Source organism: Homarus americanus, unplaced genomic scaffold (genome assembly GCF_018991925.1).
Source record: "Homarus americanus isolate GMGI-L3 unplaced genomic scaffold, GMGI_Hamer_2.0 scaffold367, whole genome shotgun sequence".
In the NCBI taxonomy this organism is placed as follows: Eukaryota; Metazoa; Arthropoda; class Malacostraca; order Decapoda; family Nephropidae; genus Homarus; species Homarus americanus.
In genome coordinates this window covers 8,265,719-8,283,154 of record NW_024743709.1, presented here as the reverse complement: position 1 = coordinate 8,283,154, position 17,436 = coordinate 8,265,719, and the positions used below count along the sequence as shown (strand labels likewise).

The 17,436-nt window shown below is 40.9% G+C and overlaps 1 protein-coding gene across 1 annotated transcript in view; it reads left to right on the top strand.

Moving 5' to 3' along the window:
* LOC121877377 (serine proteinase stubble-like) overlaps positions 1-17,436 on the top strand; it is a 72,180-nt gene that overhangs the window by 30,183 nt on the left and 24,561 nt on the right. The window contains exon 2 of the mRNA XM_042383113.1: positions 12,270-12,392. Coding sequence (XP_042239047.1) covers positions 12,270-12,392 — 123 coding nt within the window. The remainder of the gene's footprint in view (positions 1-12,269; positions 12,393-17,436) is intronic.

The following is a 17,436-nucleotide window of genomic DNA, read 5'->3' as shown; positions in this document are numbered from 1 at the left end:
TATATCATAGGAAGATCGGCTTTCACGACTTTAATGTATGTCACTGATTCCCCCCACCCCTCTTCCCCATCCTCCTCCTCCTCCTCCTCCTCCTCCTCCTCCTCCTCCTCCCTCCTCCGGCGTGTGGTTGTGTGGTGGCCGCGTCCTGTCGATGGACTGACCAAAGTTATGTTTTTTAGTATTTTTGTGGCTATTTTCCTTCTGTTTCTGCACACACACACACACACACACATACACACACACACACACACACACACACACACACACACACACACACACACACACACACACACACACACACACTAATGTATCTCCCGTTATTGGTCGACTCTTGCAGGAGGTTGACGAAGCAGTGTGGAAACAGGTGTGTCCTTAAGGTAAACAGGTGTAGTTTTAATGTAAACAGGTGTAGTCTTAATGTAAACAGGTGTAGTCTTCAGGTAAACAGGTGTAGTCTTAAGGTAAACAGGTGTAGCCTTAAGGTAAACAGGTGTAGCCTTAAGGTAAACAGGTGTAGTCTTAAGGTAAACAGGTGTAGCCTTAAGGTAAACAGGTGTAGTCTTAAGGTAAACAGGTGTAGTCTTAAGGTAAACAGGTGTAGTCTTCAGGTAAACAGGTGTAGTCTTAAGGTAAACAGGTGTAGCCTTAAGGTAAACAGGTGTAGCCTTAATGTAAACAGGTGTAGCCTTGCTAAACAGGTGTGTAGCTCTAATGTAAACAGGTGTAGCCTGAAGGTAAACAGGTTAGCCTTGTTAAACAGGTGTAGTCTTTAAGGTAAACAGGGTGTAGCCCTAACAGGTGTAGTCTTAAGGTAAACAGGTGTAGCCTTAAGGTAAACAGGTGTAGCCTTAAGCTAAACAGGTGTAGTCTTAAGCTAAACAGGTGTAGCCTTAAGGTAAACAGGTGTAGTCTTAAGGTAAACACGTGTAGCCTTAAGGTAAACACGTGTAGCCTTAAGGTAAACATGTGTAGCCTTAAGGTAAACACGTGTAGCCTTAAGGTAAACACGTGTAGTCTTAAGGTAAACACGTGTAGCCTTAAGGTAAACAGGTGTAGTCTTAAGGTAAACACGTGTAGCCTTAAGGTAAACACGTGTAGCCTTAAGGTAAACACGTGTAGCCTTAAACGGAAAATAACACACACATATAATAATAATAATAATAATAATAATAATAATAATAATAATAATAATAATAATAATAATAATAATAATCCCGTGTTTATGAGAGACTATTAAGAGAGACTTTTGTTTACCTCTCACGGTCTCTCTCTCTTTCTTACCCTCTCTCTTTTCTTTCTCTCTCTACTTTCTTTCTCTTTTTTTATCTTCTTTCTCTCTGCCCGTGTGAATTATACGCTGCCATATTTCACGATAAATCAATCACGTAAGCATCCCCCATTACTCTCTCCGTTTTCTATGGTATAACAGAACGCCTCCATTACGTCATACCCTCACTTATAATGTACTATATCATCTGTATAAGTAATATATTTATACACCTCACGCTATAAGTATGTCAGTATACTAGTTATAACTGGTCTAATATATACTGGTATACTGAACCACGTGTCGGTATATCATATATGTATCGAGAGTCAGATCTATAAGTATTCTCGCATTACCTGATGCCATAAGTGTGTCAGTGTACCAGAGCTATAACGAGCCAGGTATACTCTCCTTACACAACAGCAGGTGACGTGTGGTGCGTGTAATATATTCCCACGCTATACTCTAGTAGTATATTCTCCCAGTGAGTATGATATTATGGTGGTGAGTATGATAGTGTGATGGTGAGTATGATAGTATGATGGTGAGTATGATAGTACGATGTAAGTATGATAGTATGATGGTGGTATGATGAGTATGATGGTGATATGATATTATGGTGGTGAGTATGATAGTGTGATGGTGAGTATGATAGTATGATGGTGAGTATGATAGTACGATGTAAGTATGATAGTATGGTGATTACATAAGAAAATAAGGAGTCTGCAATAGGCCGGTTGGCCTGTGCATGGCAGCTCCTGTCGAGAGTTACTACCACTCTCTATCATCCATGAATCTATCTAGCCTCCTTTTAAAACTTTCCAACGTCCCAGCACTTACTACAAAGTTGCTAAGCTTGTTCCACTCGTCTACCACACTATTTGTGAACCAGTTCCTTCCTATCTCCCTCCTAAACCTAAACTTATCCAACTTAAATCCGTTGCTCCGAGTCCTATCCTGCTCGGGTATTATAAGAACTATATCTTTATCGCCTTTATTGATTCCTTTCACCCACTTAAATACTTCTATCATTTCTCCCCACACTCTTCGTCTTTCTAGGGAATGCAAGTTTAGTTTATTTAATCTATCTTGATTGGGAAGGTTTCTAAGTCTTGGAATCATTTTCGTCATTCTTCGCTGCACCGACTATAATAAGGGCACCAGAACTGAACAGCATAATCGAGGTGCGGCCTGACTAGCGCAAGATATAGTTGCAATAAGACCTCCGCGCTCTTATTACTTACACTTCTAGATATAAAACCTAATACTCTGATCACCTTATTTCAAACATTAACGCACTGTTTTCTAGGCCGTAGGTCCGGGCTTACAAATACCCCTGAGTCTCTTTCACAAGTCGACTTCTTTAGGTTGATGTTGTTAAGGCTGTATACATTGACAGTATTTGTTCTTCCAATCTTCAATACGCTGCACTTGCTGGTGTGAGTCTTTGGTATTGGTATGGGTATGCTTAATATGATGAATCTGCTAGTATGATGAGTGTGTTGGTATGATGGTTAGTCTGCTGGTATGATGAGTATGCTGATATAATGAGTCAGCGTGATGAATATTAAATAATAACCGTAAGTATAATGAGCATAATTAGGATGATTAATAGTATAATGAGAGTGTGGTGAATGATAATAGGATGAGTATGATTATAATATGATGAGTATGATGATAGTATGACGGATATTAGCAGAGTCTCACCACAGCGTAAAGAAAACGTATGAAACAGTGTATAGAAAACGAACTGCGGGATCGTAACTTTCGTAAGAACATTTTTTTCATCTTCCTCGAATCTTTATTTTTTTTTACTTCTCTTTAGTTTCCTTCGTGTAGTCTTTTATTCTCATTTTGTTCACTTGTTTTTATTTTTGTTTTATACGTCACCATGACAAATGAGCCTCCCGTGGACATCGTCTGTGCTGTCATCATGACAACTGGCGTCTGGCGGACATAATTTTATTTCAGTCTTGTTATTCTGACAGATGTGGTGTGTACAGTTGCCAGTAAGCATCATCTTATTACATTTTTTACCGTTTTAGAAAGTTAAATTTTCTTCTTTTTAATGATTGTATTTTCTACTTTCAGGTAAGAAAAGGATGTCAACACTGCTAGTAGGCAATATGCAACACAAAGGTCGATGTTTCACAGTTTTGTCTCCCTCCTGCAGTGTTGCACGCTGCCATAATTACACTATGGCCAACTTGTCGGTGATTATACTTAAAACTTTCCACAAAATGACTTAATTTTATCTTCACAAAAAAGTATTATACAATAGTACACTTCTTTAAGAAAACATAATTATCTACTGTCGACGAGATGACTTTAATTGTTTTAGTTTATTATTTAAAAATTTTAAGGTAAAAATATGAGAAATGATAACTGAAATTTTAGAGTGGGATAATGCCAGGTAGAGGCTCCGCTAGTCTCCCCAGACATATTTACAAGACAGTTCCCGAGACCTGTTGAGTCCAGCCAGTTACCGTGAATTAGTATCTGAGAAACATCTTTAGTAGCGGCAGCAGCACGTGTGTTTGTCTGTGTGTATGAGGGTCAACATAAGGAGGTCAGCCAGGTAATGGATAATCACGTTTAAGTATGGGAATGTGAGTCATGAAAGAGGAGCGGGAGAAACACACCACAGCTGCCATCTTCACTACTTTCGCCACACACACTCGTTATCGTCGCCTCATCCAGTCTTCCTAAGATTTATCAGTATTAACCCAAACAAAATACTCGATAATTAGTTAGATTATATAATGAGTTATGTTAATTATGTGGTTATTGAAATAGGATGTTGAGTTGGGTGTAAGTATACGTGTCGCCGCTACACCATGCACACAGTTGACTCACTCAACCCAGGATGTGTCGACTCCAAAAAAAAAAAAAAAATCCCTCAAACTAGACCAAACAAAGTGTAACAGGAACACGCCAGGAGTGACCCCGTTGCAGCAGATGGGGACGGCAACCACCACCACCACCACCACCACCACCACTCACTACCCAACCACTCACCACCCAACCACTCACCACCCACTTACTGCTAACAAGTCAACCAACCAACACTGCCAGTTACTATCACTCCCACCAACCAACCCACCAACCCACCAGCCCACCAACCCCTGCCATCTTCTCCCCACGTCCCATTTCCCTCCTCTCCTTCCTCTCCCTCCTCTCCTTCCTCTCTCCTTCCTCTCCTTCCTCTCCCTCCTCTCCCTACCTTCCTCACCCCCCTTATTCTTTCTCTCCCTCACTAAGGCCGCAAACAAAGACGAGACGTGATTGGTTGAATACGCGAGTCGAGAGGTAAACAGTGTGAGGGTACAGGAGTTGTAGTGTGTTGTTGACATTGTTTACTGTAGCTAACACTCGCCTCACACTCGTTGTCATGCTCGCTTCACTCGTTGTCATACTCGCCTCATACTCGCCTCACACTCGTTGTCATGCTCGCTTCACTCGTTGTCATACTCGCCTCACACTCGTTGTCATACTCGCCTCACACTCGTTGTCATACTCGCCTCACACTCGCCTCACACTCGTTGTCATACTCGCCTCACACCTGTTGTCATACTGAGGTGATAATGACCTACCTGGCCACTACAGCACATTACTGAAGGCTTTTGTCTCGAAATGAACTGTCTCGGTCTGTCGCTTGTCTCTCGTCTCTTTTATCGACGTCACTCACTGAACTATGACCCACTGGACAAACTCTCTCTTAATTCAAGTTTGATTTGGTTAGGTTAGGTTGATCTAGGTTAGGTTAGGTTGATTTAGGTTAGGTTAGGTTGATTTAGGTTAGGTTAGGTTGGTTTAGGTTAGGTTAGGTTGATTTAGGTTAGGTTGATTTAGGCTAGGTTAGGTTGGTTTAGGTTAGGTTAGGTTGGTTTAGGCTTGGTTAGGATGGTTTAGGTTAGGTTGGTTTAGGTTACGTTAGATTGGTTTAGGTTAGGTTAGGTTGATTTAGGTTAGGTTGGTTTAGGTTAGGTTAGGTTGGTTTAGGCTAGGTTAGGTTGGTTTAGGTTTGGTTAGGTTGGTTTAGGTTGAATATTGGAGATTGGCGGTTGGGTTGGTTTTTGGGATTGGTTAGGTTGAGGGGTTGATTAGGTTAGGTTGATTTAGGTTACGTTGGATTGGTTTAGGTTGGGATTAGGTTGGTTGATTTAGGTTAGGTTAGGTTGGTTTAGGTTAGGTTAGGTTGGTTTAGGTTAGGTTAGGTTGGTTTAGGCTAGGTTAGGTTGGTTTAGGCTAGGTTAGGTTAGGTTAGGTTGATTTAGTTTAGGTTAGGGAGGACATGCTAGTTAATAAGAGTTAATGATAGTTGTGTGAGTGTGATGACAGCTATTATAAACCTGCCTCTCATGTCCCGACTCTGTCTGTGTCTATGTCTGTCTGGTTGTATGTATGTGTCTGTCTTTTTATTTGTGTGAGTACCAGTTTCTGCCTATTAGCTCGTGTCTTTCTCTGCCTGTCTGTCCGTATGTCTGTCTGTGTCTGTCTATTTAACTGTCTCTGTCTTTCTGTGTACGTCTATTTGGTTCTCGCTCTCCCATTTACGTGTGTGTGTGTGAGTGTGTGTGTGTGTGTGTGTGTGTGTGTAAGAGACAGACCCAGAGTGTGTACAGTATATAGGGTGGGAGACACCTCTAACCCACCACATGAGCTATGGAGGTTAATTACGTTTCAGTTCCTTATTTACCACCTGCATTCCTCACCCTCACACACACACACACACACACACAGAGGGCAGCAGCACCTCCCCAGCGGCCTTGCAGGTTACTCCTCCTATCAAGACCTGCCTGGTACATGCAGTAAACCCTTGAAGAATTTTTTGACCGAGAGAGAATGTCCCTTATTTACAGCCTAAAGTCATTATGAAATTATTGATCAAACGAGAGTGATAATTTTACAGTCTCTACCTACTGTAAAATTGTTGATCAAAAGAGAAGGTTATTTTCAAAGTTTGCAACCACTGTAAAATTCTTAATTAAGAGAAAGTTACTTTACAGGCTTTAATCACTGTAAAATTGCTGACCGAATGAGAATTATGTCATTTTACAGTTTGTAGCTACTGTAATTTTATTAACCAGAGCACGAAATTATATTATACACTCTGTAACTGTTGTAAAAGTAAAGAACTGTACCACAAGAGACAGTGTCCGGATCACCTGAAAATTAGTCCCCCAGCTTATTTCACCTTAAGGTTAATCACAGTGGCGTTAATATATCCTAACATAACCTAACCTAACCTGCTCAAAAAGGGAAAGATGTTATACTGAAGGGAGTGACAAAGATTTCCATATAACTAGTTCTCCTGACCCGAATAATACTTTCTCTTTTAACCATCTAAAGAAAGTAATACTGCATTTGTGACTTTCTAACTACCGTGAAACACATAGACTGATTTCCAAAGACTTATAAGCCAAGGTATTTCACACTACTGCCTGGCGTCTCACAAGGAAGCTGTTTGTGACCATCAATATTTACATCTTCACGTCAGGTGGGAGATATGCCTCAGACGTGTTAAGAAGATGTCTCACACGTTCCTTATGTCACTACACTGAAAGGAAATTGGAGTGAAGGTAACAGTTTCTGCAGCTGTTTAATGATAAGTAGAGCGGAGGCAGGTCGTGTTATCCTTATGGTGTGTGTACCTGGAGGTAGTGATGAAGTAAACACACACACACACACACAACACACACACACACACACACACACACACACACACACACACAACACACACACACACACACACACAGAGGCGGGTGAGTCAGCCAACACAGTGCCAGGGGGGTTATAGGAAGGAAGGCCATCACGAGAGGCAGGTCCTAGGTACAAGGTGGAGCCGTCCCCACCCGTCCGAACCCGCCTCCGCCCGTCGCCGTCCCTCACAGTACCCTCAGGCGTGGTGCGTCATAACATAATAAGGAACGGAGTAGCTTAAGAACCAGCAGGTGCCAGGGAGACCACCACACGTCCTGCCTCGCCCGGGGGCAGTGGTGCTGGAGACGGGGTGTGCAGTGTACAATACTGTGGTCAGGAACATATACTTACACGAACTGACACACAAATAAACAAACGAGCAGCATTTTAAGACCTTTGTATAAACACTCCGTTGTTACCACTAGGGCCTTACGTGACGTCATTAACCACCTAGGTATGTCAGACGCTTTTTGCATGAGTTTACATCTTTCAATTATATTCTGAAAAAAGGGGTTTACAATACAGATTTTTCTAGGGCGTGAAAATGAGTGTTCCTCCGAGGTGGTCCTTGAAGTGAGTCTACCACCTGCAGTCTTACACCTTCAGTATAAAGAAAAGTTCAGAGTCACAGTGTAATTTCAGCACCATTTCGTCCTCTAGCTTTTTGTCTGGTAGCTGAAGTGAATCTTTTAGATGCGCTTTCCACCAAGGAGAGAAAACCTTTAACGTAACACACTTTGGGAACCCGTGCCAGTCAATGTGTTTTTTTTCTTCCTCTCGTAACAGGAGCGGCCGTGAATGAATGGACAGGAGGAGGGGTAGGGTGAGGGAAGGGAATGAGGCGGGGTGAGGGGGTCATTGGTTCACGGCAAGACCCTCCATGACCCAGCCACCCAACCACCTCCCCACCCCCCTTTTTACCCACTGACTCACTGACTCACAAGGCTTTTTGACCGTCAGTGATAGTCGCTAGGGTAAACACGGAAAAGTTCAGAGTCACAGTGTAATTTCAGCACCATTTCGTCCGCTAGCTTTTTGTCTGGTAGCTGAAGTGAATCTTTTAGATGCGCTTTCCACCAAGGAGAGAAAACCTTTAACGTAACACCCTTTGGGAACCCGTGCCAGTCAATGATTTTTTTTCTTCATCTCGTAACAGGAGCGGCCGTGAATGAATGGACAGGAGGAGGGGTAGGGTGAGGGAGGGGAATGAGGCGGGGTGAGGGGGTCATTGGTTCACGGCAAGACCCTCCATGACCCAGCCACCCAACCACCTCCCCACCCCCCTTTTTACCCACTGACTCACTGACTCACAAGGCTTGACCGTCAGTGATAGTCGCTAGGGTAAACACGGCCTTCTGTCCGTCTCTCTCGTTTTTGTGGTCATGGATTTCCTGTCGCCGCGAGCTATACTGTGTGTGTGTGTGTGTGTGTGTGTGTGTGTGTGTGTGTGTGTGAGGTTACCAGGTCACAGGTCATGGTGCTTCTCAACCTCCATCTGGTCACAGGTCATGGTAGGAAGAATATTTGCTTACCTGTACCTATATCTGAACCTGTACCTGTACCTGAACCTGTACCTGAACCTGTACCTATACCTGAACCTGTACCTATACCTGAACCTGTACCTATACCTGAACCTGTACCCATACCTGAAGCTGTACCTGTACCTATACCTGTACCTATACCTGAACCTGTACCTATACCTGAACCTGTACCTACCTTACCTGAACCTGTACCTACCTGACCTGAACCTGTACCTGTACAACCTACCTGAAGCTGTACCTGTACCTATACCTGAACCTGTACCTATACCTGAACCTGTACCTATACCTGAACCTGTACCTATACCTGAACCTGTACCTATACCCAAACACTGGTTTGGAAACAGTAGTGGATGAATGGAACAAGTTACCAAATATCATCATTAACTCGAATACGTTGAATAGCTTCAAACATAGGTTAGATGCTTATATGAGCAATAGGGGTTGGGTGTAAACGGGACTGCCCAGTATGGGCCAATAGGCCCGCTGCAGTTTCCTCCATTCTTATGTTCTTATGTTCTTATACCTGAACCTGTACCTATACCTGTAACTTCTCATAAGAATCTCCGCCGCAGGAACTGGTGCAGGTGACACACTGTGATGACACCACTGAATCAGGTTGATAGTGTAGGGGGAGGGGGGGGGGCGTGCGAGGAAGGGCGAGGACGTGTCGTGTCTGGCCACACCTCACACGGAAGCCAGAAAGGTGAAGGAGGGGTGGCGGAGGTCAAGAGGGTTAGGGAACTAGGAGGTCAGCTAGGTCAGAGGTCAGGTGTACTGACACTGCCAGCACTGTGTGTGTGTGTTTGCATAATTTGTACAGATCTAAAGTACAGGTATACAGTGGAGGTACAGGTGTCGTCATGTCAACAAGTCCTCACCGTTTTCTACACTACAAGAACTATTTAAGTTTTAAGAAAATAAACACACACACACACACACACACACACACACACACAGACTAAAGTATATCATCGAATTAAGCTATTGCTAAGGACAAGAAGGAGTATAACTAAACGTTCCCCGTCCTCCTCCCCTCTGAAGGACGGGTCATTATTGCCACACTCAAATAATCTTGAAACAGAACCATGCCTTTATATCATATATACTGTACACACACACACATACATAATAATGGCTGACCCTCGTGTACGAGGATGGCCGGCCCAAGGGCCACCTAGGCGTGAATTTGTTTAAGGTGTAGAAGCTGTCGCCAACACAACAACCTCACCCTGAATTAACGATTTGCATGACCCAGTGTCAAAGAATAGTCCGAGAAGACCGGACAACTCGCCAACTGCACTGGCTAACTATTACACCAGAATACGATCCGCAAATCGATTAACATCCAGGTTCCCAATTACTGCTGGGTAGACAGAGGCAAATGGCGTAAAGAAACTTGCCCATAGTTTCACCCTGCCCGAGGATCGATCATAGGTCCATTCGCTTGCGAGGCAAGGAATATACTGTACATACATACATACATACATACATACATACATACATACATACATACATACATACATACAGTACAATTAAATTCATCAACTACGCCAACCACCTACGACCACGAAAACCACCAGTACCACTTTACTTACCACCGCCACCATGACCTACCACTAACTACCACCACGTCCGAGGGATGTTGAACCGGAAAGAAAGTTTGTGTGTGTGTCTGTGTGTGTGTAGACAGGTGTGGACAGGAAATGAAGGAGTGGACAAACTAGTTTCTTATACCCTAGTACCCCCTACTCTTGACCCTTCTTCTTTTCTTTTCTTTTCTTTTCTTCCTCCTCCCCCTTCACTTCCACTTCTTCCTCCACCCTTTTCTTCATCTGTAGTCATCCTCCTCATTCTCCTCTTCCATATTCTCCTCTTCCTTATTCTCCTCTTCCTTATTCTCCTCCTCCTCTCCCCTACTCTCCTTCTCCTCCCAACCTCTTCCCCACCTCACCTTCCTCCTCTTAACTCACCTTCCTCATTACCACCTCCCCGTAGCTAAATAAACATCACTCTCTCTCTCTCTCTCTCTCTCTCTCTCTCTCAACTAGACTGGAAACACTACATTCCCGACTTCTTTTAAAATTATTAATACATCCTTACTAATTACATCTTATTTACCTGCTAATTAACTCGTAATGGCCTTTGTTACTACAGCTTGTCTTGTTCCAGTCACCTGCCCACCGACCGTGACCATCTGTGTGTGTGTGTGTGTGTGTGTGTGTGTGTGTGTGTGTGTGTGTGTGTGAGAGAGAGATTAAAGACTTATTATTGTTAACCCTAAAACCTCGTAACTTATCAACACACAGGCAGTACAAACCCTAATGTATATACAAGTATTTTTAAACCCTTATGTTATCCCTTAATTATATATATTTGCAGCTATATACATTTTCTAAGATATTTATTGCCATCGCCCACCCACACATTCATATGCAACATCAACACATAATATTAAATCCGTATTCCCACGTGACTGTATGAATCCGGATTGACCCCATAAGAACGCGGGAGATAGTAAACAATGGCTGGGTGGTGTTGTGGGGAGAGGTGATGTCGGCCAGATGCAAGTGGCCTAGATGATCCGGCCGCCGGATGTTGTGAGGCCGGTGGAGGGAAGGGATGGGTTGGCTGTAGGCCTGACAATAGTAGTGATGATAGTAATAGTAATAATAATGATCATAGTGATAATAACATCAATAATAATAATTGTAATGATAATAATAATAATAATAATAGTAATGATAATAATAATAATAATAATAATAATAATAATAATAATAATAATAATAATAATAATAATGATAATAAAAATAATAATGATAATAATAATAATGATAATAATAATAATAATAATAATAATAAAAATAATAATGATAATAATAATAATGATAATAATAATAATAATAGTAATGATAATAATAATAATAATAATAATAATAATAATAATAATAATAATAATAATGATAATAATAATAATAATAATAGAAATAATAATAATAATAATAATAATAATAATAATAATAATAATAAAAATAATAATAATAATCATCACTATCTCCTTAAAAGGGTCAAAATCTCTTTACCTCTCTCCATCCTCCCTTCTTTCTTCCTCCTCCTCTTCCTCCTTTTCGTCACACTTCCCACACCTCTTATTCTCTAATTGCTTGTGTCTGAGAACTAAACTGTTTTGTGTGTGTGTGTGTGTGTGTGTTACTGTCATGTACACACTACCATGATAATTGATAACTAACAGGTCGTTCGACCTGTGCCCGGGTGGCTAATTCCCGTAAAAAATATATATAATAATAATAATAATAATTTGATACCCACTTAATAAATATTTGGTAACTGATAATACATTTATTTGGTAATTTTGAATATCGTAATTATAGTTACAAAATATATAGATAATTCTTCTATAATTACTGAATGGTAGTCAAATAATTATGATTCATAGGATTACTTGATTATTCTTCTATAACTATTGATTGCTTGTTAAATTATTAATAAGTTACCGTTATATATTAGGTATTGGTGCTATCATTTGATAATTTTCGTGTAGTTTTTAAATAATTCTTAGATATTACTAAATTACTGTTATATATTCGTTAATTCCAATATAATTTACCTATTAAATTATATTAAATATCACATAAATTAATTTCCTTTCACTTCACATAACATGACATCTGGTAATTATCAAGTATTCAGTAATTATTTTTCACTTCATGTAAATAATCGTCACTCTCCTCCTGCAGGTGGAGCACTGTGGACCCTGGTGTGTGTGGCGACGTGGTGGGCGGTGCTGGTGAGGGGGGACCTGCCCTCACACCTGGCGCCCCTCATACCCCAGGGACGTGCCATTGGGACTCACTCTTACTGTAAGTTGGCCTTTGTTATTGTGGTGAGTTTGCCTCGGGGGAAGTGGATCTGTGGTGAGTTTGCCTCGGGGGAAGTGGATCTGTGATGAGTTTGCCTCGGGGGAAATGGATCTGTGGTGAGTTTGCCTCGGGGGAAGTGGATCTGTGATGAGTTTGCCTCGGGGGAAGTGGAATCCTAAGTGGATCTGTGATGAGTTGCTCAAGTGGATCCCAGAAGTGGATCACCACCTGACCTAACCTAACAGCAGTCCAAGTGGATGTGTTGGAAGTCATGGTTGCCTCAGGTAAAGTGGATCTATGAGCTCGGGGGAAGTGGATCTGTGGTGAGTTTGCCTCGGGGGAAGTGGATCTATCTAGGTGATGTAACAAGGCCGACGTCACTTCCGGATGGTGTATCTTAACCGGCCATACCCGGTAACTAGTGGGTCAGGTGGCCGGATGTTCCTGGACTTTCACTGAGGGGGTGATTACAGTGTCCAGGTGGGTGATTATAGTGTCTAGGGGTGATTACAGTGTCCAGGTGGGTGATAATAGTGTCCATGTGGGTGATAATAGTGTCCAGGTGGGTGATTACAGTTATCGGCATATCCCAAACTTAAACGTCGAATAAAATTATCTTTAAAATGAAGAACATATAAGCTATTGATCATTAAAACTCAGTGGTTTGTTTCGTATTCTTGGTAAAGAGATTATAATGAATTTTGACGTAAAGTTGTGTTGTAATAGTAATAATAATAGTAACAATGGTAATAATAATAAAAATAATAATAATAATAATTAAGAATGAAAATAATAATAATGAAAATAATAATAATAATAATAATAATAATAAGTAACGATGAATGAATAATAATATGATAATAATAATAATAATAATAATAATAATAATAATAATAATAAAGTAACAATAATAATAAAAATCATGATAATTATAATAATAATAATAATAATAATAATAATAATAATAATAATAATAGTAACAATAATAACAATAATAATAAAAGTAATAATAATAATAATAATAATAATAATAATAATAATAATAATAATAATAATAATAGCAATTCGCTCCAATAAATTAAAATCACACAATAAATTCAACTCCAAATAAGACAAAAAAAGAATAAGAAAATTTTCTCTATTTGTAAAAAAGAAAAAATAATCAAGACACAATACAACTCGTAACGCTCACTAAAAACAGGTCACTGGGAGGTGTCGTTGGTGAGATGATAATGAAATATTAATAAACCAAAACATCAATAATAATAATAATAATAATAATAGCAATTCGCTCCAATAAATTAAAATCACACAATAAATTCAACTCCAAATAAGACAAAAAAAGAATAAGAAAATTTTCTCTATTTGTAAAAAAGAAAAAATAATCAAGACACAATACAACTCGTAACGCTCACTAAAAACAGGTCACTGGGAGGTGTCGTTGGTGAGATGATAATGAAATATTAAAAACCAAAGTTAAAAATAATATGAGTGGATAGAAAGATACTTGTCATTAAATTTTTATATGATTGATAGGATTTACAAATAACTTACTAATATTATTCTGAGTTGGGTTGTTGTTCTGATGACACACACACACACACACACACACACACGTAAATAATGGTGTATGTATATATGTGTGGTTATTTATGTGTATATCTACATAAAAGTGTGTGCGTGTGTTCATAATCATAACCACAGCCCAACTAAGAGTAATACATCAGTAGTCAACACCCGTAAGACACAATACTCTGGAGTGGACTTCACAAGGGAAAGCGGGCCAATATCACCAAGGAAACTGACCTAAAAGCGACGGCTCTTTACTGTTGGACTCGCAGCCTGTGACACCGCCTCCGCTTCCTCCCGCCGCAGAGATCAGTCATGTCCGTTTGTCTGTCTGTCGTTTTCACTGAGATATATCATTTTCTATTCCTCTCTTTGTATGTAGCTATTGTCTTCATATTTCAATAGGTTGGGTTAGGTTAGGTTGGGTTAGGTTAGGTTTCTTGACGCCATCTCTTGACCATTTATTCCAACTCAGAAGTAGAGTGAATAAAAATCATCTTGCTCCTGTTAGACTTTGTTTGAATTAATTTTGATATTTACTGAAGAATAATCACCATTTTTTTTTATCATACTGTTATTGTATTTATTTACTCTATGTCTTCTGCCTTTATTATTATCATCTGGTCCATAGAGAGTTTGGAACGTCATCCTGGGTTTGAGCTTAGGACTTGCGATACCCAACATGCCGTTTTCTATGATAATTTGGGTAAGGTAAACGAAACTATAATATAAGTTTAGGAAAGAAATTACTTCATCGGTTCTGTAATAATGATAATAATAATAATAATAATAATAATAATAATAATAATAATAACAAATAGAGGTAATGCACAAGACTATAATTATTGGAATAAATGAAAGAAGGAAGAAGAAAGAATTATAGAATGAGAGAAACTTGGCCTCACAATACATCTCATCCACCCACACCCCTCCACCCACACCCCACCACCCACACCCCCACACCTCTCCCCTACCACCCACACCCCCCCCCCACCCTCCCCACCCCTCCCCACCCACCCCACACCCCTCCCCCCCCCATCCCTCCCCACCTCTCTGGATTCACGAAAGCTTTTACAATTATTTTTTTTCCGTATCTTATTATGTAGTAACTCGCCTGGAACTGCCCTTGGTTAGGTTAGTTTAGGTTAGATGAGATTAGGTTGAGTTAGGTTTGGTTAGGTGAGGTTAAGTTAGGTTAGGTTTGGTTAGATTAGGTTAGATTAGGTTAGGTTAGGTTAGGTTAGGTTAGGTTAGGTTAGGTTTGGTTAGATTACAGTAGGTGTAGATTGGCTCCTTCCTTCCACACACACACACACACACACACACACACACACACACTTAACCACCACCGACCACAAACATGTGAACGAAACAGCCATCATTCACGTCTCACTGTATCACACGTGCTGCCGCCAACACCCTTGTCTGACCCGTCCCACCTAAAACACAACCCCACAACCCTAACACACAACCACCCTTCCCAACACACCTCCCCCCCTCTGACACAAAAACCACAACCCCACTCTTCAGCATATAACCTCTTCACAAACACAACCCACCCCCTCCCAATTACAACCTCTTCCTCCTTCATACACAACCCCTCCTCCCTCATACACAACCCCCTTCCTCCCTCATACACAACCCCTCCTCCTTCATACACAACCCCTCCTCCCTCATACACAACCCCCTTCCTCCCTCATACACAACCCCCCTCCTCCCTCACAAACCCCTTCCTCCCTCACACACAACCTCCTTCCTCCCTTATACACAACCCCTTCCCCCTCATACACAACCCCCTCCTCCCTCATACCTTCCCCTCCCTCCAACCCCCTCCTCCCTCATACACAACCCCTTCCTCCCTCATACACAACCTTCTTCCTCCCTCATACACAACCTTCCTCCCTCATACACAACCCTTCCTCCTTATACCTCCTCCTCATACACAACCTTCTTCCTCCCTCATACACCTTCCTCCCTCGCATATACAACCCCTCCTTCATCCAACCCCTCACCAACACAAACTCCTTACACCCCTCTGATATATTTCCTTAATACCATACATTATTCCCACCCCCCCCATCACCCTCCCTGACCACATCTCCCCCTGACCACACCTCCCAAAATCTGACCTGAACTAAAAATCGGGTTGTTATCATTCCCCAACTGAACTGTACCTAACAAGGATGGTAATTTGGCAGTAAATACGGTGACCTCGGGAAGGTAACATGTCGAGGCTGGTCGAGTTGCCAACTGACCCATTATTACCCGTTTACATTGACAGGGGCGTCTTCAGTAAATGTTATAGATATATTGAAGGGTTTATATAGCTATTTTTATATATGTAGATTATATATTATATGTTATAGTGGTATAGTGTAATGTAGAGTGATAGTGGTTTATGGTATGGTGTGCAAAGTGTTAGTTTGTGTTATTTTCATATGGTGTTATTATCTGTTACACACACACACACACACACACACACACACACACACACACACACACTTCTTCATTGGAGCAAAATCCCACGAGACAGTTTAAGATCGGACAAAATCTCATGCGACAATTTTCCACTGGTCAAAAATCTTGCTATCACAATAATATACTGTACCAGGCCACTCTGTTTGGTTAGGTTGGGTTGGGTTATACAAATCAAACCTAACCTAGCCTAACCTGGCCTCATCAAACCTAACGTACCCTGTCTTGACCTATTTAACTTGGCCTGACCTGACATACCCTAGCTTGACCTAATTAATCTGTTATAAACCAACTTAACCTCACCATACATGACATAACCTAACCTAAGTCTGTCCCTGCCTTCACCTAACCTAACCTAACCTAACTTAACCTAACTTAACCTAACTTAACCTAACCCAGCCTAGTGGGACTTTAAACCAGTGTTAATTTTGTCCAATGGTATTGTCCTCTGATGGTGATTTTGTCTGATGAGATTTTCTTCTGATGGTAATTTTGTCCAATGATTTTGTTCTCTGGCGGTAATTTTGTCCAATGATTTTGTTCTCTGGCGGTAATTTTGTCCAATGATTTTGTTCTCTGGCGGTAATTTTGTCCGGGGACCCAGAAGAAGGTCAGTGGTCTAGACTGGCCAACTAGACCAGGTGGCGATGACGGCGGCGGCGGTGTGAAAGTAGCGTGTTTGGGTGTCAGCTACAATTAAGTTCAGGGGAGGGAAGGTGAAAATAAGGTGAACTGCTGGTGATGGTAAAATTATGATTCTATGTCTTGTGTGTGTGTGTGTTTCAGGTATTTTCGCGAGTTGTTTAATAGTGTTTTTAGTGTTTTCGTGTTTTAGGTGTTTTCATGTGTTTTTGTGTTTGAAATCTTTTCGGTGTTTTTTGTTTTGTTTATAGGTTAAGCTGTGTTGTTATGGCGGAATATTAACAAAGAGACTTTCTAAAATGGCGTTAGTCTTGCACTACGACTCTACTTGTCTAGACTCGTTCACGTAACACGACAT